At 42.7% G+C, this 25,688-nt stretch overlaps 1 protein-coding gene across 1 annotated transcript in view; it reads left to right on the forward strand.

Annotated features, from left to right (window-relative positions):
* CTNNBL1 (catenin beta like 1) overlaps positions 1 to 25,688 on the forward strand; it is a 177,614-nt gene that overhangs the window by 106,288 nt on the left and 45,638 nt on the right. Inside the window, exon 11 of the mRNA XM_023227877.2 lies at positions 2,568 to 2,749. Coding sequence (XP_023083645.1) covers positions 2,568 to 2,749 — 182 coding nt within the window. The remainder of the gene's footprint in view (positions 1 to 2,567; positions 2,750 to 25,688) is intronic.

Consider the following 25,688-nt stretch of genomic DNA (forward strand, 5'->3'; position numbering starts at 1 on the left):
TAAATATTTACATATAGATTATCCTTTCCCCACACTCTCCCAAGTACATGTAATTTGTCCCTCCCACTTTAATGTAACACATGACAATCTCAGAACCAACATGTTGAATTGCATTCCAGAAGTGACTCCTGGAATCACTTCTTCACTTGGATGCCTTCTTGTGACAGCCTTTGATACAGCCCATCTTTCCCTCCCTGAACGAATCTAGGAACACTCTGCTCCTTGGTGTTCCTCAAACACACCAGTTGCCTGTCTACAGCTCATTTCTATTTCAGGACCTCTCTGCTTGCTGTTCCTCCTGTCTTGAACGCTGTTTTGCCCCTAAAATGTACATGACTGATTCATCTTATCACTCAGTTCTCAACACAATGTGACTCCTTAGGAGGCTTTCCTTAATAACTGAATCTAAGAGATCCACACCAGTCATTCTTCACATGGCCTTGTTTTATTTCCTTGACACTAACCATTATCAGGTATCTCAATTTCTCTTTTGTCTCCTGCCGTGAGAATGTAAATTGCTTGAGGCCGGGCGCGGTGGCTCAAGCCTGTAATCCCAGCACTTTGGGAGGCCGAGACGGGCGGATCACGAGGTCAGGAGATCGAGACCATCCTGGCTAACACGGTGAAACCCCCGTCTCTACTAAAAAATACAAAAAACTAGCCGGGCGAGGTGGCAGGCGCCTGTAGTCCCAGCTACTCGGGAGGCTGAGGCAGGAGAATGGCGGGAACCTGGGAGGCGGAGCTTGCAGTGAGCTGAAATCTGGCCACTGCACTCCAGCCCGGGCAACAGAGTGAGACTCCATCTCAAAAAAAAAAAAAAAAAAAAAAAAAAATTGCTTGAGAACCGGGACGCAGTCTTTCCCAATCATGTGAGAGTTATCCAGTAAATATTTGTAGATTGAATAATACATGGGGAAAAATTATATGCTGATTTATACTTTTCTCTGATCCTTTCATATTACTCTGGTCTCCCCAGATTTAGCTTCTTTTTTGGAAGCAGAACCCATTTCTTACTGTTTTCTCTTGTGCCTACCACAGTGCTAAGTAGGTGCTCAGTAAATATTGCATATTGGTTTGGTTGGTTTATTTACCAGCTGTAGCAAGATAGGAAATGACTGACTTGCTTCTCTCTACTTCAGAGTATTTAAAAAAAAAATTTAAGATTGTAGAAAAAGTATAATCCCTAGGGAAGTATCTGCAAGAATAGCAGCCAGTGGCACTATTATTCTATGACCTTTTGCTTCAAGAGGAAAAACACCTTTTTTTTTTTCTTGAAAATAGTTTTTTAATTCTACATGTTCATTATGGAAAAATGAGAAACTGAGATACAGGAAAAGGAAAAATTAGATGCAGAAAAAGCATCTGACACAACCCAACATTCTTTGATACCAATAGTTCAGCTAGGAATAGAAGAGAACTTCTTTAACCATTGATAAAGAGCTTCTGCAAAAAACCCATAACTAACATCCTACTTCATGGTGAAAGAGTGGATGTTTTCCCCCTAAGACAAGGACAAGGATTTTCACCCTCATCACTGCTACTGGGCATTGTCCTGGAGGTTCTAGCCAGGGCAATTAGGCAATAAAATGGAATAAGAGGCATCTTTATTAAAAAGGAAGAAGTAAAACTGTTTGCAGTTAACATAATATATATAGAAAATCCTAAGGAATCTACTAGAAGATTATTAGAACTAATAAACAAGTTTAGCAAGTTTGCAGGAAATAAACCAGTTTTATTTCTATTCACTTGCAATGAGCAATCCAAAAATGAAACTAAGGAAACAATGTTGATAGCAGCATTATTCATAATAGCCAAAGGGTGGAAACAAACCAAATGTCCCTCAGCTGATAAATGGACCAACTGTGGCATGTGTTATTCGGCAATAAAAAGGGATGAAGTACTGATACATGCTACAACGTGGATGAACCTTGAAAACATTGCCAAGTGAAAGAAGCCAGTCATAGAGAACACGTAATATATGGTATCTACTTACATGAAATGTCTAGAATAGGCAAATCTGTAAGACAGAATGTACATCAGTGGTTGCTTAGGGCTGAGATGGGAAGAAGAGGGTAGGGGGTGATAAGAGTAGGTGGTTTCTTCTCAGGGTAATGAAAATGTTTTATAATTGTGGTGGTAGCTGACATATCTGTGAATATACTAAAACCCATTGAGTTGTACATTTCAAATGGTAGAAATTGTATAGTATGTGAATTGTCTCAATAAAGCTGTTAAAGAAAAAAGAATAATGAAATGTCTGTAATCTCAACACCATGAAATAATCTCTTATAATTTTAGTCTCTTTCTTTCCAGTTATTTTTAATGTACATTTTTCATGTGTAATTGTGGTAATGCTTCATAAAGAATTTTGAGTATTGCCTTTTGTGTTTATCATTCTGACCGTAAGAATTTGTCCACCCTATTGTAGATGTCTTCTCCTAATTGTTAACAAGTATGTAATATTTCCATTTAGATATACAATGTGTACGGCGGCAAATACCTTTTTTTTTTTCCTAAGCACTATAATTTCCCCATGAAATACCTCATCTGAAACCTTTTGTTCACAGGGAAAAGAAGATCTCCAGGAGCAGTGCCCTGAAAGTGCTGGACCATGCCATGATTGGCCCCGAAGGCACAGACAACTGCCATAAGTTTGTTGACATTCTTGGCTTACGAACCATCTTTCCCCTCTTTATGAAATCTCCCAGGAAGATCAAGAAAGTGGGAACCACTGAGAAGGAACACGAAGGTAGGGTTCACTGGACGAGTCAGCCTAATGTAGGTGCGTTAGGAGAAATAGGGAAATGTGAACTACTTTGAAAAATTCTGATGTGTTTGGGGGGTAGAGAGGAAGAGTGCTACCTTCTTCTTACTGTTTTCTTATTTTTCATGAATGAAAACGGGACCCCAGGTGACTGATAGCCTTTGTTACACCAGTTCTCTGCTTGTTTGAATCCTGGTGGTTCCATTTCCTTCTGGACTGTTAATAAGTCTGTGTGTGAGGGTTTTGTTTTCTTCACTATCATTTGTAGTGAGGTGTCTCTCTGATGGAAGACCCTTTTGAAAAGAGTAATGAGGTGGCAACACATGTCACCTCCAGAGTGGTGCTTTCATGTATTTCTGTACTAAAGTATGATTCAGCCAACATCAGGAATTGCTGAAATAAACTATTTATAGCCCAGATTCCCCTTTTTATGTTTCTCCTCCCTGATGGTGCACACTCCCAGCAAAATGCTGCCATGAATTGCGACGCTGTAACCAGAGTAGTTACTGCTAGGCCAGTCTCTTCCTGCTGTTGTCTAGTGGCCTGCTGCAGCCCTCTCCCCAATAAATAGCCACAGTGCAATCTGGAAGGCCAGGGATTTATGAGCATTGACAGTTCTGCTGGAGCCTGGCAGACACTTGCACCAGGGAATTTACATGGTTGGATGGTTATTTTAAAGTGTGGGGAGCGGGTGGATAGGAGTGGGGAGGTAGTGTGTTGAGAGAGGAGGAGAAGCTGAGCTGACTGGCTCATTTGGTTGTCTTCTCAGAAGCAGTGTTCGTCCCATGGTTTAGGAGCCTTTTTTTTTGGTCAGTGCTTGGTGGAATTGGCATGGGTATCTGCAGGATCTTTTGTATTCCTCACCCTCGTGGACAAAAGTTTGAGAACTCCCACCTCTCTCTTTTCCCATTGACTTGGCTTAGTCTCTCCCAACTTGGAGTGGCTAAAGGGAAGGTAGTGTGACCTACCTTCAGTGGTTACCTTCAGTGATACCTTCTCTATCAAATCAACTCTCCAGAGACAACAGGAAATCTGGCTGGAGCAAAGGAGGAACTGGCCTTGCAAATACTGTGGCCTAGAGACCTGAGAACAAGTAGAGACTTCAGTTTAACTCGTTTTGACCAAACACTAGCTATAAATATGTTAACCCCATGCTAGATTTTCCCCGCTGAAAATTCAGCAAAATGAGTCCCTGGGAGAAGGAATGGAGGGGGTCTTGGAGATCTAGAAGATAAACTTTTCAGACAGTCACCATTCTTTGAAAGCCTGCCAGTTTCCTGGCCCGGCTGCACTATTGGCTATCATATTTAAAACTCACAACCTATGAAGTATTGGTGGCATCCTTATCTCTTTTTTTTTTAGAGGAGATGAACTGAGAAAGCAACCGAGCCGTGGGTTCTGCAGCTAACTAGCTGTGTGACTTTGGAACCTTGGCTTAACTTCCCTGCTCTACATTTTACTTTCTGGTCTATAAGATGAGGGAAGTGGACTAGTGAACTAGAAGCTCTGATAGCCGCACCTTCAGATTCTCAGGAACAAGCCCTGGTTGTCAGGGTTGCCTGTGAGCCAGGACACTCCTCAGGGTCAATGCTGTGGCTGACCTGCGGGGTTCCACTGAGAGACCTGAGGCTGCATCTTGAGTGTGCTGGAAGAGAGTTTGAAGGAAAACAGACCTTAGCAGGTTCCTGCTCTGTTGGCATGGCACTGAGAAGAGGAGGAAGTGACAGATTCAGTGAGCAGCTACTTTTCTTCTGAAAAAATGTGCCCTGCTGGTAACAGTATATTTGCTTTAGAGTACCTGCATTAGGAATGTGATAGCATTATGTTAGTGAGGGCAATGGCTTGGTAAGACCTCTCCTAGATGGCATGTTTGGGCTGTAATGGCTGGGGAGGATGTGCTCTGCATCCTGAGTGGACCAGCACCCAGACAGCAGAAGTGAACCCCAAGAAGAAAGCATGGCCCTCCACTCCTGCCAGCTGCTGCCACTCCTGCAAACCGACCTTCGGCCATGAATGGCCAAGTGAGAATGGAGGCAGAGCAGAGCAGTGCACACTGTGCAAGGTTTTTTTTGTCCTATCCTCTGGGTAAGACTGTGCTCTTCGTTGGCCTCTGTGTGTCAGCCCTTCTCACGTAAGTGAGCCAGATTTGTGTGCTAAGCTAGAGCCCAGTGGTCCCAGAGCATCAGGAACACTGGTGGGTGTGCCCAGCTCATTCCTGCCTCCGGGCTTCCACCATGCTCTTCCCTCCATGTGCAGTGATTTTCTCCGACCTGTCTGCCTGGCTATCTTTTGGTTATCCTTGATCCTTAGTTTTTATTTTTTTTCCTTTTTATTTTTGAGACAGAGTCTCACTCTGGTGCCCAGGCTGGAGTACAATGATACGATCTCGGCTCACTGCAGCCTCCACCTCCCAGGTTCAACCGATTCTCCTGCCTCAACCTCCTGAGTAGCTGGGACTACAGGCGCCCGCCACCATGCCCAGCTACTTTTTGTGTTTTTATTAGAGATGGGATTTCACCCTGTTGGCCCGGCTGGTCTTGAACTCCTGACCTCAAGTGATCCGCCCACCTTGGCCTCCCAAAGTGCTGGGATTAGATTATAGACATGAACCTCTGGGCCTAGCTTGGTCCTTAGTTTTGATGTCACTTTCTCAGGGAAGCATGTCATGAACCCCTGGACTAGGATAGAATCTTCTGTTCAGTGGACTCTTGGTCTCAGGACTCTGCCTTCATAGCCCTTCAAATTATGGAACCAATGGCCTTGTCACCTCTAGATCCCATTGCCTGGTCCCATGGTGCTTGGCATGTGGTAGATGCACAGTAAATGTTTCTTGACTGTGTAATGAACAGCCATTTCCCTGAAAGGCTCATTGAGGGCAAGCATGGGTTTGGGGCTTTCCTCAGAAACTGACAAGGTTGAAGTCAATACAGTTGATTTCAGTTCAGATTGATGGTTGTCAGTCAGTCATACACATAGAGTGAATGGTGTTTCCCCAGCTTGTTTGGAAGCTAAAATGAGTGGGTTGTTAGCTCTAAGTTTTTCTCTGTCACATTGGCTTGGAGATTATGGCAGAACCCCCACTTTAGAGCCACAGCTTAAGAGTTTTGCTGTACACAGCCTTTCCCTACAGGCAAGGCCACCCTATGACAGGCACCTAGGAGTAGCCCAGCTCCTAGGTGGAGCACTGAGGCCTGGGAATCAGCTCGCCAGTCCAGAAGCTCTAGAGAGCCACCCCACGCTCTTCCCTTTCTTTCTTGTGAAGCTTTAGGGGCTTGTCGCTGTTGTCCACAGGAGCACCAGGATGGCTAACTAGCAGAAAGGAGAGGTTTATTGATGATAGGAGTTTATAAACTAGGAAGAGACAGTCTGTGGCATGTACCAGCAGTGCTCTGTCTTCAAAAAGCGAAAGGGCAGGTTGGGTTTTAGGCCTCACAAGGTCTGTATTAGACAATAGAGTCATACACATTCAGCAGTTTTGGGGGGAAAATTACACATATTATGAGAGGAGTCAAGTGCATGCGCAATGGGTAAACATGTAACACATCCCGCGTTCACTCTGGGGCGGGGTTTTAGCATTAAAATGAGGTAGCATTTGACTCTTTATGTCAAAAGGTGAACTGTAAGACACAAAGTTGGTGTACAGTCTCCCTGAGCTTGTTGAAGTCTGCAGTTGCTTATCAGAAAAGAATGTTTGCAGAGCCAATCCTCTGTCCAGTCAGAGTTAGGAGAGGTCTGATAATTTGCCTGATATTGTTAGGGAGTTTCACAAGAGGGTGTTTTTTTCTTGTAGCCGTGGCAATGCAGGGAGTTACTCTGCCAGCTGAGCCCCGAACCCTCCACCTGTAGGTAACATTTATTTCCTTAACCTTAGAGTCCATCTTAGTTGAAAAAGGGGCATCTATTTGGTCCCTCCAAAATATCACACATCCTGGTTTGCCTCTTGAAGTCCATCCTGGTCCAGTCATAGCCCCTGTCACCTCCTAGGGCCTTCCCCTGACTCCCAAAGTCACAGTGCAGCCTGAGGTGGTACAGATGGATCTGCTGCTTATCAGTTGTGCCATCTTGGGCAAGTTCCTAAGCTCCCTGGGCTGCACTTGTCCTATCTGTAAAATAATGAGGCTAGAATCTACCATGAAGGGTGTTTGCAAGAGTCAGATGAGATGACATGTAGATGCTTAGCATAGGCCCCAGAATAAAGCAGGCACTGTAAGAGACCTTAAACTGTCTCCACCTCTGCCCACCCTGGCTTTAGTCACACATACCCGTGGGGATGGCCAGGCAGAGAAAATGCCCACACCTCTACTGTGGGAGGACCAGGAGAGGGTAGGTCGGTTTTACTGGCCTGTGGTCTAATTGCTCCATGATAACTGTGGGCAAATGGGCAAATCCATTACTGATGGGAATGTGAGGAGTCAAGCTATGCTAAGTAGTGAGTGACATATAAACAGCTGTGTTCCCAAACCAATGGAAGGGTTTGCGAGATGGGAGTTTCTAGATTAGGGTGACTCTAAAGAGGGGAGTAAAAGCAAAACTGCCCTTACAACCTAGAATGCCAGTAATTTAGTTCCTCTTTTGTGATTTGGGATGGGGAAGGAAAAGAATTATTATAATTGAAATCCATTCAGGTTTGCATAATAAAACCTTCAGAAATAGATCAGGGCAGGCATTAAGCTTGGGGGATGGGTTGTAAAGAAATGATTTGCCCTTGGGTGCACTAGCATGATTGGCTGCCTCCTTGGTTTTAAAAGAATAGCACAGTATATATTGTCTCCTTGGTATTAACTGCTTCAGAATAGGAGGGAAAAAGAGAAGAGGTGGAAGAAGAAAAGAGGTGGGATCCAGAAATGGCATCTGACCTTTACTTCTTGTCTCTTTTTAAAATTCTTATTAAAATAAGTCCAGTTTTCCTCGTATTGCTTCATTAGGTATGTGAGTTATTGAGTTTGTAGCAGTTCTAGTTAATTGCACTGTTTTAACATAGTTCCCCTGGAGGCTGTTAAGAGCTTTAAGGGGGTGAGCCACCGAGCAGCGTGTAGGTATGTGGTGTGCATGCTAGGTATATACACGCATTTTTACCTTTTCAGCAGTGACAGCAGTTGATAATAGGTCAGTGCTTTAAAGAATACTTTTCTGTCATCAGCAAAGAATTATAAGTGATTCCGGTGGACTCCACATGTCAGGTAGCATACAGCTGCCTTGTGTATCTTCCTAACAGAGAGGAAGTCGGGTCAGAGCTCCCACGCCGCCTCCTGGGATTAGAAGAAAGAAATGGCAAAACTTTTCCTGCAGTCAGAAAAGAAGGGAGTTTAGCCAACATAGACAAAATGAAACATTTTTAAAAGTCTTCGTGCTGGGCTGTAATGACGTGGCATTGTTTGAGGCCAGCTTTTACTGGGGCTCCTGCTATGTTCAAAATATAACAGAGACCTAGTATGTGACAGGTCCAGTGGAGACAAGGAACAGAATACAGTGCTTGCCCTGGGGAAGACTGCTCTTCCTAGTGATTCCATCTCCAGATCCTTTTCCTCTGCCTGGCCCTCAGGCATTTGTTTTTGAATAGATTGGCAGTGTCTTCCCCTAGTTCCCTTTTTTTCCTTCCATGCATTCTCCTTGGGTGATCTCATCTACTCCTGCAGCTTTAACCTTCATCTATCTGCCATTGACTCCCAGATCTTCAATCTAGTTCTCACTCCCAAACTCTGGTTGACACAGCTAATAATCAGCAGACAGCACCAGATATTCAAACTCAGCTTGTTCAAAACCATTCCTTCACTGCTATCATCTTTTCTCCTTGGTAAATGGCACCAGCCTCCTTCCCACCACCCTCTGTGGAAATCAACATGCCATGCTTAACTCTAATATTCCCCCTGTGTCATTGATCATCAGCCCTATGAATTCACCTTAGAAAATCTTTTAACCAGTCCTTTTCGTTGCCACTGTCTCTGCCCTCATCATCTCTCCTGAACTTCACTGCAATCTTAAGTCTGTCTGCTTTAGTCTCCCAATTCTCATGTCCTCTCAAAGTTACCACCCAGGTAGGAGAGACTCCCAACCCTCAGCAAAGTTACAGTTTGAAGAAGGAGGAAAACAGACATGGGGAAAAAGCAATTTTATAGATATTTACCACAAACCTATATTACAATTACAAAGACATACTCAGCAAGCATATTTCATTGTTAGAGGGAACACAAGAACAGAAATGCTTACAGATGAAGACACTTCTGATGGGAGGGAGATTATGGTACAGACTGAAACAAAAAGGCATTAGAATTTCAGCCAATATGTTCATGTGTTATTCCCTATATTCAGCACCTGTAGGAGTGTCTTTACACATCTGATCATGTTTGAGCCTTAAAATGGCCCCTCAAGCTTGGTGTTATTTCTCATTCTGAAGATGGGGTCGTTGTGAGACTCACTGAAATCATGGCTTTAGGTCATACAGTGGGTAAGTGGCTAAATTGGGAGTCAGGCCCTTCCTCAGCTCCTGATCACAAATGTCACACTCATTTCACAAAGTCATTGCCTTTGTTATCTGTTGTCATGGGTCCAGACTAGCCTGCTCTTCTCTGAATTGCTGATAGTCAGGAGTTCTTGATCAGAAGACCTTGGTGCTTTGACAAGTCATCGTAGTGGTAGGGACTCTTACCGTTTCAAATTATAGAAGTTATCAGGAGCAGATGGCAAAATAACTTGATGAAATTGTTGTTTGGCATTTCTACTGCCTATCATAGTGCTTGGTGCATGGTAGGTGCTCAGTAAATATTGAGTGAATGAATAAATGAATTTATTTAACACCTTTGTATCACGTACTGGTTATAATCAACATGAGACACATGCTAGTCATTAAGAACATTATGAAAGTCAGAGTGTTGTTAATGAGTTAACCAATTTATGGTTCTACCATAAGGCTGCTCAGTATCTGTCCTGTAGTAGTTTTCAATATATGTTTGTTTATTTGTTTATCTTTAAGATCAAAATAATACCTACCTTCTTGGGTAAGAATTATTTGAAGTAACTGATGCAAATCTAACACAATGTTGGGGGTATCTTAGTCCATTTTGTGTTGCTATAACAGAATACCTGAGACTGCATAATGTATAAAAAAAAGTAATTCATTTGGCTCACAATTCTGGAAGCCGGGAAGTCCAAGATCAGGCAGCCCATCTGGTGAGGGCCTCATGCTGCGTCAACTCATGGTGGAAGGCAAAAAGGGAAATGATTGTGTGCAGACAGCAAGCACAAGAGACAGACTTGCTTTATAACAACCTTCTCACGGTAAGTAATCTAGTCTAGCAAGAGCAAGACTTGCTTCATTCCCACCAGACTACATTAATCCCTTTGTGAGGGTGGATCTCGCATAGCCAGATGCCTTGTAAAGGTCTCACCACCTCTCAACACTATTACATTGACAGTGAAATTTCAACATGAGTTTTGGTGGGGATAAACCATGTCTAGACCATAACAGCTGGGTTGATAAATGTTGGTTTAGATCATTTTAATACCGACTCCAGACATCACACTATCATAAATGTCCCACTAGTGGTTGAAGAAGCCCAGAGAAAGGAATATCCTTAGGGATTCTGGGAAGGCTTAAGAGATGAGATAACATTTGAGTACTCTTCAAAGGATAAATAGTATTTCATTATTATGCCGGGGAAGGAATGGCAGAGGCAACAGTGGGCACTTGGCATGTATAGCTAGTTATTGTGATATGGATGATGAAGAACGTGGGCTTTGGATTAAGACAGGACTTAGGTTGGTGTCCTGGTTCTGTCATTTACCAGCTATGTGACTTTGGAAAAGTTGCTTAACCTCTCTGAGCCTGTAATTTTTTCTGTTGTAAAATTGAGTTATTCTTAGGATCTATCTTATAAGGGTGACAAGTGAAGATTAAATAAATAATACAGATCAAGTGCTTAGCGTAGACCCTGTTTCATTAGTATTAGTGGCTGGAATGAGGATGGGTTTCTAATTTGTATTCCTCCTCCTTCTATGTTGGTAATTTTAGAAGTACTTGCCAGAAGAAATTCTTTTCCTTCCTGAATCTACCAGTCCTAGAGGCCGGCTGTAAACTTGCCAGTTCTATGTGGAATACAAGATAAAAACCTTCCCTGAGAGGATATACCAAGGAATCTCGGGTCCCTATTTCTCCTCTGTCTAACCTATAAACAGAGGATTCAGAGGCTGCCCCCACCACCTGTGTGCCCATATTTGTATTCTTCAAGCTTGATAATCACAGAGTTGGTTATAGTGGTCAGAACAATAAGCCAGTGAAGAGTGAACAGTATTTAAGGATGGCATTAAGCCATGTACTAGCAGCAGTTTGTGTTAAATAAGGATGAAAATGTCTTGCTGTTGTTTTTTGTTGCTATATGAAAATCTTATAATTGAATAGTTTCTGGATCAATTCCTTTTCTTTCCCTCCAGCTGCTTGTCTTATTCCTGACCTCAGATGACAAAATGTAGGGATGCTGAAATAAACAATGTGTTTGGATCTGGGGTTCCTTTCATCAGGCTTGAGGGGATGATTTTGAGTGGTGCACATCTGGTTTGTTAACTGGTTCAAGTCATATTAAGGATTTACCCACAGGTCTTTCCCAAGTAGAGCACAGCATAGCTGTTTGCCATTGAAGAAGACAGTGAGACAGGATGAATTTGCCATTCTGGAAGCAACTGTTCTCTTTCGAGGGAATGGGGAAAACTGATGAATGGTCACTTCACATTTATTGGGCATCTGTCTACTAAGCCTCAGGGCTTTACAGGTGCACATAAGTACCTTTATGAATTAGGCATTTCTGTCTTCTTTTCACAGGTGAGTTTCAGAGAGTTTGTCAGTTACCAAAATACCATTTAGCACATTAGTGACAGAGCAAAATTTGAGCCTAGGTCTACTTCTAAAGCTTCTTCCAACACCAGGGTGGCTCCAGTGGTTTTCTGGTTGGTAATCCAGAGGCAGCACAGAGTCATAGAAGGCAGATTGCTTTTGTAGGCAGATAGGCCTGATTTCATACCCAGCTCTATCCGCAAGCTAGCTAGTGGCCTTGGGCAAGTTATTTCTTCTCTCTGGACCTTGAATTCCTCCTCAGTCAAATAAGCCTGATAAAACCTTTCTTAGAATGTTTTGTGACAAATAATGATCATGAGTGTCTGATGTAGTGTCTAGCAGGTCAGCATTCAGTATGGTAAGATAGTTATTGCACATTTGCCTTCTTTCAAAAATAGAATGGGTCCCTACCTCTTCCAGTTTTCATGTTTACATGCAGGATATAAACCTCTTGCCTTTTGTGGGTATGAAGCCCAGCTGTGACCCAGGACTTTATGTGTGGATAGACTGGGTCACAACAGGGGCTTCTTGGGAAATGAGACAGCCACTGTTTTGCATGATGGCATATTACCCTGGACCATCGGTTACCTTCCTGGTTATGCTAGCCCTTTTCAAATTCATTGTGTCTTCAAATAGGTACCAGACTCTTCTGTTTCAGTTTGAAGCTCCCATTTTAGACTGCCCTTGCAGAGGATTTATTTCTATGGATAGATACCCCAAAGGTAGGTCAGTGAGGCTTCATTCATTCTTATATTAACAAACCATTAGTCCCTGCTTTGTGTCAGGCTTGATGCTATAGTTAGAAGGTAAACAGGCTCACACAGCCTAGCTAGGGAGACATAGAAGCCTGCATTTCTGTTACGAGGTAAAAATATAAGGTGAATGAGCTGACAGCTCAGCTGGGGAGACAGACACAGAAACCTGCATTTATGTTACAAGATAAAGATGTAGAAGGAAGTATGAGGCACTGTGGGAGCACAGGAGGGGCTCCCCGTCTGACCTGGGTAGTGAGAGTGGGTGATTAGAAACAGCCCCACCCTAGGAATGTGGCCCCCTGAGCCAAACCTTTGGTAAAAGTTAGCCAGGTAAAGGAAAGTCAATGGAAAAAGCAGCACGTATTTAAAAAAAAATAAATAAATAGTTGGGAGGGACAAACTGCAGTGAGCCTTAAACCTAGCTGACCATCAGAATCATCAGGAATCTCATGGAAATGTTGAGGACGTCTTCTCAGAGTTTCTGATTCCAGCAGTCTGCATAAAGTCAATGAATCTGTATTTTTACCAAGTTCCACAGGAGCATCCTCTGAGACCAGTCTGGTACCAGTCCTTGCTGAAGAGAGTATGGAGATTAGATAGTTGTAAGCAGAAGCCAGACCTGGAAGGACCTGTAGAGCTATTGCAAAGATTGACTTAGTTCATCTCTGGACAGTGTTGAGGACAGTACTGGTGCTCTAGTACCTAGTAAGTGTTCATTAGGTGTTAGTAGTCATTGGTGTTAGGCTAGTTATTTTAACTATGCTGTGCTGACAGAGGACTCTCCCATAGGTTTTCATCCTATGACCCAAATACAGGTCATAGGTATAGTACTAATTTCAGTTATTTTGATAGTTTCAGCTAATTAGCCCAAATTCAGTTTTGATATTGAGGGCTCGGTTGGGGAGGATGAAGGAGAAACACTTATCACTCCTGTTTTTCTTTTGTGTTTTTCATTTTGCCTGGTAGAAACTTGGCTTTTTAGGGGCAGCGTTACCAGAATTCTTATTTTAGAAGTAGAATTTTCCATTGATGCTCTGTTATTGTGTCAGTATGACTCTGTTAGTTTTCATTTATAATCTTGATTAAGTTTTATAGAAATAGTTTAGGGTATAGTATATCTCTTTTATAGATAAAACAAATGCCAGCAATGTAGAAACAAAAGTAGAGAAATAGCCAGACTCCTTTAGTTATTTCTCCAGCATTTGTAAGTGGTGCCAAAATGGGGAAATAACTTAGAAACTAGGAAGTAATTAACTGTGGGATCTGGTTTATTAAAAGTGAACACTTAATCTTTACTGGGATATGCTTCCTAATGTTGCCATTTGGGGGCCTTTTTTGTTCTTTGTCCGCTAATAGGCTTTTAAATATATTAGCTCATTTCACCTAATCCTCACAATAACCCTATAAGCTGTGTATTATTACCCATACTTTATAGATGAGAACACTGAGGCCCAGATAACTTGTCATTTTCTGAAGGTCACACAGCTAGTACCTGGCCTTCCTAGGAACTGAACCTGGGATTTTCCTGCAGCTTCCAAAAACTGAATCACAAGCAGTGCTCTTCTGTTTTGGGTTTGTTTTGGTTTTTTAAATCATAAATTAAGGTTGCTAACCTGTGGTGGGACTAATTTAAACTGTTTGGTGTCTTTTCTCTTCAGTCTCTTAAGCTGTCAGTAGTCTTGGCCCCAGTACTGCATAAATAACCTTCATCTCTCAATCCCAAACATTTTGCCCTGCCTCACTTTGTGTGCCTCTTCTTGGCCTTCAGACCTTAAGATGTGTCTATGTACCCACTGTATCCACTCTACTCATGGTCTTCCATACCTGATGCCCAGCACTGCTCAGCCTTCAGTTTCTGCTCCTAACCATTCCCTGCTTGGTTACCTTGCAAAGTTACGTGCCTTTAGGTAAACACTTCCCTTAGCATTCTGGCCTTTCTCCCTGTTGTCCCCCTCCTGAGAATGAGACATAAATATGTAGTTTCTACCCTGACTGATCAGTTATCACCTAAAGAACTTTGACAAAATACATGTCCCTCCTCCAACAGTTCTGAGGACTGGGGCTCCAAGCATCTATATTTTTAAAAAGCTCCAGATCCTTCTATAAAAAGAGAATAATGAAAGAAAAAAAGGAGGTAGGGGCTAGTGTTGAGAGCTACTGGCCAGAATTCTTACAGCACAAGCCTCAGTAAGCACCCCTTTTACTTTCTCTCTGTGCCACTGGAAGATTTTTGAATGGTGGGTCTTTGGGGAAGGCTTGTTCAACACAGCTTTATTGCTTTATCTGAGTATGAATAAAATAAACTCATGTAGAAAATTTTTAAATTGTGAAAAAAGATGAAGGGAAAGTAAAAATCACCCCCAGTCCTACCAGCCAGAGTTAATTACTGAAAACGTCATGGACGCCATCCATTCAAACACCATGTTAGAGACTGTGTGTGTGTGTGTGTGTGTAATTTTGTATAAAGGGAATCACAATGGATATACTGTTTTTACTCACTGCATCTTGGGCATTTTTTAGCAGGGGTAGGCCTTTTAATACAGTTAGGAACTAGACTGTATTTTTAGAAGGCAGGATAATTTTCAGGTTAAATGATTAGGTTGTGGAGGTAATAGCAGTTTGGAAAGGTGAGCTGGGCTTAGATGGTGACATTGGCTCCTCTTTTTTTTTTTTTCTGAGATGGAGTTTTGCTGTCGTTGTCCAGGCTGGATGGAGTACAATGGCGCCGTTTCAGCTCACTGCAACCTCCGCCTCCTCAGTTCAAGTGATTCTCCTGCCTCAGTCTCCCAAGTACCTGGGATTACAGGCATGCGCCACCATGGCCCTGCTAATTTTTGTATTTTTAGTAGTGACGGGGTTTCGCCGTGTTGGTCAGGCTGGTCTCAAACTCCTGACCTCAGGTGATCTGCCCCCCTTGGCCTCCCAAAGTGCTGGGATTACAGGCGTGAGCCACCGTGCCTGGCCGACATTGGCTCTTCTAAGTGTTGTGAATGTGTTGGGACTTCAGGGTAGTAAGACAGTGAGCTGTAGACTGAAGGCTAATGCATCCAGGTTCATTTGGTTATAGCATAAGAAGGGGAAGTGAAGATGCCTCTCAAATGGAATTTTTTTTTAATGTGTGAATACTGGAATGTGTTAGACATGTTGGCATCTAACAGAAGATATAATGTGGAAGGGAGTAAACTGAAAATAAACTTGTATACATTTCACTGCTCATAAAGAATACAATTACGTGTGTGAGATGTTTGTTAGTGTCTGCCTTCCTGGACTCTTGTAATATTGGATGTGATTTTTATATGCAGCAGCCTGCAGGTTGCTGGGGAAATGTTCTGTGTATTTAATCATCTTGCAGTCTTACTTGTTTGTTTTTTTTTATGGTAAGAAAATGTTGTTGGCTTGCTTTTGTTGCCAGATTGATTTTGCTTGTGGGTGTCCAGATGCTGATGAGCTGTAATTAGCATAAGAAGGAGGTTGAAAAGATGTTGAACATTGTTTCCAGGTAGCCAAACAAAGGATCCCCAAACAGAAATTATTCTCAAGTATCAGGTTCAAGAGAAGCAGCGCTTTTGTCTTTTAGGAACAGTCTATTAAAGGGTGTGTATGTTAGGCTGGGTAGGTCACCTCTGCGGATGGGGCTGTAGAAACTTGCTGGGAACTGGTCCTAGGGGTGATTTTCTGACGCTGAACATCTCTCTTTGTGAGAGTAGTAAATTTAAATCACTTGGGTAGTCTAGTAGAAAGTAGCCCTGGGCTGCGTTCAGAAGACTTGGGTTTGTGTTTCTGCCGTGACTGTTGTGCTTAGGTTCTGTGACTTGAGTGTTGTTTGCTCTCTTAACCTCAGTTTCCTCACCTTTAAGATGGAGACAGTGTTTCACAGTATGTGAGAATTGGATAAGATAATACACGAGAAAGTGCTTTATATACTATAAAATTATGCACATGTATGACATGGTAGTGTTGTGGTGTGTATTACATTCATTGTTTTTCCCCTGTCTCTTCTACATTCCTTAAACTTTTTCTGAATAACACTTTTCTTCCTTGTCCCTGGCTCCAAAGTAGAAAGAAAAGTATGGTTAATTTGGTCCCTGTTAGCTGCAGGGTTATCATAAAATAAATTAAGCATGTCACTTTGATAATCACTAAAAAAAAAAAAAAAAAAAAAGCCTACAACTTTCTTAAATGTATTGATTACTAATAAATCATATCTATGTTAAGTATGCCTGCTGGCTGGCAAACTTCTGGAATAACAATGTTAGCTAGCCTAGTTAACTGGGTGATTTTCCCGATGATGTGTCATCTGGTCTGAGGCTGCGGTAGATATTGATGATGGCAATAGATATTGATGATGGCAATAGTGTGATAGTGTCTTACATTACTGAGTATTTGCTGTGTTCCAGTGTATACGTGATGTCATTATCCCTGACATCAACTCCATGTGGGTTATCATTAGCCTGCTTTATTACTGAGAAAACAGCCCCAAAGAAGTTAAGTACTTTTTCAAATTGTGCAGACAGTTTAATGTCTGCTAGGACCCCCCAAAGCCTGTGTTCTTGATCCCGGGCTTCAGTCTCTCGAGACATCGGAGAACTAAGAAGTTACATGAATTTTAATCACCAAGGTAACAATCCAGTACCTTTAGCTGTTTTAGAAATAAACTAGAAAGATTTTTAATTCTGGCATGCCAAGGCAGGAAACCTCTATGACCAGGATTTTTGTATTTGGTGATGTGGGATGTGAACTTTTTAAAATAACTTTATTCTTCAATTTTGAAATAATGAACCATGCTGTAATAAAGTTTTTAAAATATGTTTCATACAACGTTAGATGTGTTTTTCTAAGCTACAAGCTTGGCATGAGTTTCAGTAGCAGTGTGGTGGGAAATACACAGCCTTTTAGAAAATGCAGACATGAGTTCAAATCCCAGCTCACACCAACTGTGTAAACTTTGGCATGTTAATTACCTTCACTGATCCCAGATTCCTCATCTGTAACAGTGCTTCTTAAAGTTTGTATCACAGACGAATCACCTGGAGATCTTGTTAAGATGCAGATTGTGCTTCAGTAGGTCTGGGGTGAGGCCTAAGGTGTATTTCCAACCAGCCCCCAGGTAACGCCAAGGCTGCTGCTCCTCTGACCACACTTTAAGTAGCAAGAATCTATAAAATGGGATATTAATAGCTGCCTCATAAGTTTATTGTGGCATGTAGTAGACGCTTAACAAATGTAAGTCCTCTTCCCTTCTCCTCACATACCTGGGAGTCTCTTGGGGATGGCCTTTAAGAAGTGGATCTGGAAATATTTATTCCTAGCATGTCTTATCTTTGTCAAAAGTCCCAGAAGACAGAAAGCATTTGGCAAGTAATGAGCTCAGGATTAAGCTTTAAGATGAAAGAAGCCCACATCTGATTCAGAGGCTCATCTTAAGGAGTTAGCCCAGAACTGGAGTCATTTAGGAAGTCTCTGTGCAGACCTTTGTAAGGTGGCTCAAAGGAAACCTCAACTGACTTCTTCCATGAGTTCATCATTCTTCAGTTCTTCAGACAATACCTGTTGAACACTTAATGATTCCAGGCAAGGTTTAGATCCTGGGAGACACACTGACCCACCTCAGACCCACCCTAGAGGCACTTACTTTTCTGTGGGGAGACAGCATGCAAATAATGATTACAATACATACATTAGAGGTTATGAAGTTGTCATTGGAAGCACCGAAGGAGGAAATGGACTTCCAGTCAACTTTGGGAGATCCTCCAGTCTCCCTGAGGAGATTAGAAAGATTGAAAGTAGGTAGAAATTTCCCAAGTGGACAAGAAACAGAAGAGCTTTTAGGCCAGGGAATAGTGTATACAAAGGCACAGAGAATGTGTTGGGACTCTTGGAAAGGCAAGTATTTCAGCTTTGCGCTCTTGGGGTTTGACCTAAAAGCTCAGTGAGCCAGACTGCTGTCTTTGTCAAGACTTAATAGGGGTAACCACGCAGGCAGAGTACCTGGACCAGGACAACCTTCTCCTAAATGGGTTGGATCATAATCCCGAAAGATACAATCCCAAATGCCATAATCCTGAATGTTGAAATCCCTGAACTCTAAAATCCTGAAAATCAGAATCACAGGAATCAGAAAAACTTCCAAAAGAGCAGCACCAGAGAAAATGAATGTGAATATATTTTCCGAGGAGAGCCATGTCCTAAAAGAAAAAAGTAACAATTTATTGTGACACAAGACTTGAAAATATAGTTAATGATCATGAAAGTCGACCACCTCTTATGGACTAGCTTTGTGTAATTGCCCATCATCTGTCTCTGTAATATACTTTTCATATGTCAAATTTTCTTTCTGTTGTTTTTTTTTTTTCCTTTTTTAGGCTCCCCCCCACCACTATTTTAAATTGTTAGCCTTATTTCTTACAATTCACTTTGCTGTGTATTTCATCTTTGCATCATTTCCAATACTGCAGGTATAAATTGTGTAGGGACTTTTATAGAGTTTGAATTCATTTTATGCATTTTTTGCAAATTTGACTTGACGAAAGTACATTATCACAACATTGCCTTTGTGTATAAGCATTGTGTGTGTGTGTAAAAACGTTGAAACTTCCTCCATAAATGAAGAGATGTCTTTTTGTGTATCTGCATTTGTTCAATGTAAAATTTCTCAAGATCTAGGCTCTTTGGGTGACTGCGTATGTACAGTGGTGACCTGGCATCATTTTTGATTGATCTCATCAAGATTTAGGTTATTCATCACAATATTTCAGATGACTGAAATTGTAAAGCTGGGTGCACACCATCACCAACCCTAGTGATATTCACCTGTACATTTTCCCTTTTTCTTACCTACCTCATTATGAATAGGGTTTGTCTGCTTACAACTGTCATACCCATACCACTGTCATTGGTATACCTGAGTGTTTATGCTTACAAAAATACGCATGTAATTATTGCCTATTTTATTGTGGAAAGTGGCCTATGAAGTATTCTGTCATGTTTTTATATATTTCTCAAATAAACCCCTTTTTAAACTGTAAATAAGTATCTTTTAAGAATTTTGAAAGTCTTTTTCCCAGAATTACATTTTTGAGATTTTAACATGCAGAATTATGACTGGATTCCCTCCTACACCAGCCTGAACAGACACTTCTAGCCACAGTGTCATAGCTTTTGTATAAGCCTAAAATCTTCAGAAACGGATAGTCAGGAAGGAATCATAGTCCACATATTATTGTCTTCCTTGAGTACCATCTTTAAATCTACTAAATTCATTTTATCTTTTAAGATCTTTTGTAGATTCTTCTGTGTTGATTCTGGTTTTGGTTTCCTTAAGGCAAACATTTCCTTCTGTCTCTGCTTTGGAGTTCATTTAATGACATCAGTTAGGAATAACGTAATAACATAAGTACCTCTTGAATTTAATCTCTTTGCAATTCTTACCATCTCCAGTAACCCTGCTCCCCTTAGTTCCTCTCTCAGATAACGATAACCTTCTTCTATAACTGGCTTACTATTGGGATTCTTGCCCCTCTCCAGTCTATCCTATGCTCCTTCCAGCGTCCCAGAAGACACAGATTGATATGGTTTGGCTCTGTGTCCCAATCCAAATCTCGTCTCAAATTGTAATTCCCACGTATCCAGACAGGGACTTGGTGGAAGGTGATTGGATCTTGGGGCCGGTTTCCCCCAATCTCTTCTCGTGATAATGAGGGAGTTCCCATGAAATCCAATGGTTTAAAAGTGGCAGTTTCCCCCACGCGCTTTCTCTGTCTCTCCTGCCACCTTGTGAAGAAGGTGCTTGCTTCCGCTTCACCTTCTGCCATGATTGTAAGTTTCCTGAGGCCTCCCCAGCCAGGCAGAACTGTCAGTCAATTAAACCTCCTTTCTTTGTAATTTGCCCGGTCTTAGGTAGTATCTTTATAGTAGTGTGAACGGGAACTCATACACAAATGAGCTGCCTCTGGTGGCTTAAAGTATGAATAAGATCCCGTGATTCTGCTGCTTAATCCTTTCAGGGCTTCTTAATACAGGTCTAGGATAAAATCTAGATTTTTGCATGACAGAAGACCCGCCCCTTTGGCCTTCTCTTGTCGGTACCCGCTTGCTCATCCCCTGCCCTGTTTCCACCTAGTCTAAACTAGGGAAGCCCCTCCTGGTGTTACTCTTTTCTCTCCTCCACGTCTTGACATTGGATGCGTCCCCTCACTGAGATGCTCTTTTACCCATGTCTCTGTAAGACTGATTACTTATTCTTTGAAATCTCGCTTATTCTACTTCCTCCTTGAAGCCTCTCCTGATTTTCCATTTCTGTTCTGAGACTGCTGCCTTTCTTCTGCTCCCGGCAGCACCCATTTTGTACAGTGGTGGTTGGCTTGCTTGTTTCCACTCAGTTGTGAGCTCCGCTAGGCAAGGACTATGCCTTATGCGTGGGGGAATCCCTTTCGTCCTTTATATCCCTTTAAGTATACTTAAAAGGAAAAAATAAACCTTTTTATTAGGGAAAATTTCAGAAATATACAAAGGTAGAGAAAATTATATACTGAATCCTTACGTACCCATCACTCAGCTTCGGTGAATAACATTTTGCCAGTCTTGTTTGTTCCCCTCCCCTCTTTTTTTCCTGTAATACTTTAAGGCAACCTTAGACATCATGTAATTTTACCTTATGTGGAATTTTTAATTTATACAATCAATGGCTGATATGAGCAAGAGCCTTGGATTTAGGCATTTTCCTAGCTGGAATATGTATGTTAGCAATAGAATCTATTGATAGTTCAGCTGTATACCATTAGATGCCGTAAATAACTTAGATCAGGGTTTCTCACCCTTGGCACTATTGACTCTTTGAACCAGATAATTTTTTGTTGTAGGGGGCTCTCCTTCGCACTGTAGAGTGTTCAGCAGCATCCCTGGCCTCTTGCCACAGCTGGATGCCAGTAGCAACCCCCAGTCAGTCATCACAAACACACACATAAAAATTGCAGAATATCTCAAACACTGGAATCCTCCCAACCCTCCCCTGCACAACCCCCCACTGAGGACCACTGTCATAGAGAAAGGGAAGAATTTTATAGCTGTTGAGATCTTCCAGATCTCAGGACTGCTCAAGAGACAGTTGGGGAACTGAGTCCCAGAAAGGAAGTGTGCCTTTCTGATTATTACTATGCTTATTAATATCATGCTAGAGAATCAAATCTGTGTTTTCTGCTTCCTGTGCCAGCGTGTGTCTCACTCTACCACAAGTGGTTTCTCAGGGCTACCAGGGTGATGTCAGAGGCTGCCTAGGAGCAGGAAGAATTCCCGTGGCCCTGGTGCGGGTGTCTTCCCTGAACAGGGAAGACGACATGGCCGGGCTGAGGGGAGTTATGGAATACTGCTGCCAGCACGGACGCACTACTGCTGATTTGCACCCGTGTCCAGCATCTGCCGAGGCTGCCCATCATTCCCTTTTACCAAATATTTATGATGAAGCGGGCTGGAGAGCTCTTTCCTTGGGAATGCATCTTGGATTCCATAGTGGTAGACAAGTAGAATTTGTTTCACAGAAATTACTTTGAAGTTAGTTTTTGCCAGAAACCATCTGTTTTATATAAAGCAAAGGGACATTGGAGTTTCAGTTTATAGCTTTGTTCAAAATGGACTCTGTGCTTATTTCTCACAACTCATTCTGCTAAGCAGCGCCCTGGAAAGTTGGGTGTTAGTAAATTTAGTTTGCCACTAGGAAGGCAGATTTAGGGTGGTAGAGAGACAGCTGGCTCATGAAGTGAGATCAAAGACTCTCTGGCTCTCAGTATCTCTGAAAACTTGGGGAAGGTGTATAACCTCTCTGGGCCGTATTTTTTCACATCTGTACAATGGGGAGAATAATTCAGTCCAGGGGTGGTCATGAATATTAAGTGAGGAAGAGTATATGAAGCACCCAGCATGTGAATCCAGCACACAATACTAATAAATGGTTTTTTGCTCCTCAGAAAGACCTGTCTGGAAAGGCACACAGATTTTCTAGGCCCTTAGTTCTTTATTTGTACAATTCTAAAATGGTTGCACTCGGTGTATAGAAAGATTAACTTTGGAGAAAATGATGATGGCAACAAAGTACTTAATATATTTACCAATATATATTGTTGATTGTACCCGGTTAATAAAACAGCATGGGCTCATTCTTCACAAATGCAGTGTGTTCTTTAGGATTAACTGGGTTATTTTATCTCCTCTCTGTGATGAGTCTGATCCCTGTTAGAATGTGGTCCTGAAGCATTTTCACTACAGAGATGACTGCCTGTTTTTCCAGTAGTCTCTGAGCGTGAAAGATTATAGGATGGTTTCATTTGTTAGTCTGAGACTAGGAAAGAAAGAGCTATGTTAGTGCAGCACTGAAATTCCTCCTGTCCTCTAACTGCCGCCTGACTGGCTGAAGGAAGAAGGGTCAAGAAGTCAGACTTCAAGAAAATGAACATAAGGCCGCCTTGGGTCTGCAGCAAGCTTTTCTGGTTTCTGTGGAAATCAGCTGAAGCCCTGGAGCCTGGAGGGAGTGTGGGTGTGTGTGGAGCTCAGCAGTTGGTGAGGCTGCAGCAGCTTCAAGGAGGACTTTGCTGCTTAATGTGGGAAGAATAGGAGGAGGAGGGAGCGGCCGTTTGAAGAGCAGAAAGGCAGGACTGTCGAGTAAGATGAAAGCAGTGAAGAGGGAGGTTTAGATCATTCCTGGAAGGCCCTGGAAACAGGCCCCCTCCCCCACCAACGGAATTTCTGTCTAAAGCAGGCATCCAGGGAGGATTTTTGGAGGAGTGTGAACACCTTCTTCGCACTGGGACTGTGGTGTTCGGCTCTCCTGCACCAGGGTAGGTTGATGCTTGGACAGTGGGGAAATGGAAGAACAGAGACATTGCTGATGAGGGAGAATGTGGGGAAGTTCCCAGCTGAGCCTTCATGCTCAGCCTTGGGTGTGTGGCTCTAGGCCCTGGCATGCTGTCCAGGGCTAGTGGAGAAGACAATGAGCAAACCACTGAAAAGGACTCTACAAAAGACCGAAGTCTCATTTTAAGATCTAAAGATGTTTTATGTGTTTAGTTGGATGGGGGTAGAGAGAGGAGTGGTAACTATATAATATACTTTTCAAATCCTGAAAGAGCTTCCAGGGCACAAAGTCAGTTTAAATTACTTTAGATGAGCTATTGCTAAAAGTGATGCGCTGCAGGAAATGAAAGTGAACCAGCCACGCTGACGTATAGCTGTCTTCATTAGAGGACTCGGGCCGAAGCTCAGAAGCCAGCCACATAGCACTTCTTCAGCATACTGCCAAGTGTAGGTGCTGCTAAGGTGAGTAAATGTGGAATACAAAGATAAAATAAAGGTGCTGAAACTCCAGGCATTTATTAATATTTCTTCCATTACAAGGATGTGAGTTAATAAGAAAAAACTGTCGCTGCTTCCAGCCAGGTTCTTCGGAGTCTATGTGTAATAATGGGAAAGAGTTCTAAGGAGACCCTTGAGAGTGAGGCGAAAAGAAGGGAATGCACCTTTTCACCAATGGTTACGCTTGGCACTAGGACCTTCCCCACTGGATTGTGCAGCTGCTTCCAAAAATGAGTGTGACTATGCACTCAACTTGCTTGGGGTAAACCCCTGAATTCTCAGGGCTGGCTCTCAGTCTCTCTTTTGGCCCTACTTAGGACTTCCTAGGAAAGAACCTACTGGGATAGTGTATCAGGAGTTGCAACTGATTGTTAGTAACAGAGACTAGAAATAACAATGATTTAAACAAAATAGATCACATAAAGGTTTATTTCTCTCTCGGGCAAAACAAGTATAGAGGTCAGCAGGACTGGAATGGCAGCTTCGTGGTATCATTGGGAGCCCAGGTTCCTACTGTCACTCTATTCTGCCATTTTTATCACGGGGCCAGGGATGTTTGTGTGCTTTTTAATGAGCCCCAAGCACCTGTAAAAGTGCCTGGCTTCTATTTTCAAGATTGCCTCGTGGTCCCAGATGGCTACTAGAGCTCCAGTTATTACGTCTATATTCCAAACAGCAGGAAAGCAGAAAGGAGAGAAGGAAGGGCAGAAGGACACATGTCTCCTCCGGGAAGTCCCAAATACCAGTTCAACCCGAATCTCTGACCTGACGTTAATCACACGGTCCTAACTAACTATAAGGGAAGTTGTAATTGTTGTGTGTGTGCTTTTTAAGCTGGTCACAGTATCCCTCCAAATAAAATGGGTTCTATGACTAAGAAATAAGAGAATGGGCTGGGCGTGGTGGCTCATGCCTGTAATCCCAGCACTTTCAGAGGCCGAGGCAGGCAGATCATCTGAGGTCAGGAGTGAGAGACCAGCCTGGTCAACATGGTGAAACCCCATCCGTACTAAAAATACAAAAATTAGTCGGGCCTGGTGGCAGGCACCTGTAATCCCAGCTACGAGGGAGGCTGAGACAGGAGAATCGCTTGAACCTGGGAGGTGGAAGTTGTAGTGAGCTGAGATCACATCGCTGTACTCCAGCCTGGGCAGCAGAGTGAGACTCCGTCTCAAAAAATTAAGAAATAAATAAAAAGAGAAACTGAGGCCGGGCGTGGCAGCTCATGCCTATAATCCCAGCACTTTGGGAGGCCAAGGTGGGTGAATCACTTGAGGTCAGGAGTTCAAGACAAGCCTGCCCAACATGGTGAAACCCCATCCCTACTAAAAATACAAAATTAGCTGGGCGTGGTGGCGGGCACCTGTAATCTCAGCTGCTCGGGAGGCTGAGGCAAGAGAATCACTTGAACCCAGGAAGTGGAGATTGCAGCCGAGATTGTGCCATTGCACTCCAGTCTGGGTGACAAGAGTAAAACTCCATCTCAAAAAAAAAAAAAAGAAATAAGAGAATGGATATTAGGCAACTGGCAGTCTCGGCCAGTCTGATTGCTGCCCTTTGGTGTATAGAGTATCTCTCCTGAGCAGAGTTTAGACAGACCTTCTCTGAGTTCCTCCAGTCACTGGTGTCCAGCTCATTCTTCATGGCACTCCCCAGAATTAGCATTTTCCTCAGTCCACTCTGCTGCCACTGTAGCGATGGGGTTGGTTTCACTGACAAAGCCCATTGTAGGAGCCATAGAAAATGAGGTAGGAAACTACAGGCTGGAGTCTCCTTTTCCACAGGAGGTGGCTGTGTACACACATCGCAAGCACTTAAGACTTCGTGGACCTCTCCTTCAACCCATCTGAGATATGGGCCCTCCCTAATATACGAACGCTCGACCTAGGAAACTTCATGCCTTCCGCCCAAGCTCTGAAAGGTGATGTCAGATGCCACATCATTCCGGTCTGTTCACTCTGCATTCATAGAAAGAAGTAATGTAGCACAGAGAAGCATTTCCTGA

The sequence above is a fragment of the Piliocolobus tephrosceles genome, chromosome 20, assembly GCF_002776525.5.
Source record: "Piliocolobus tephrosceles isolate RC106 chromosome 20, ASM277652v3, whole genome shotgun sequence".
NCBI classification, from domain to species: Eukaryota; Metazoa; Chordata; class Mammalia; order Primates; family Cercopithecidae; genus Piliocolobus; species Piliocolobus tephrosceles.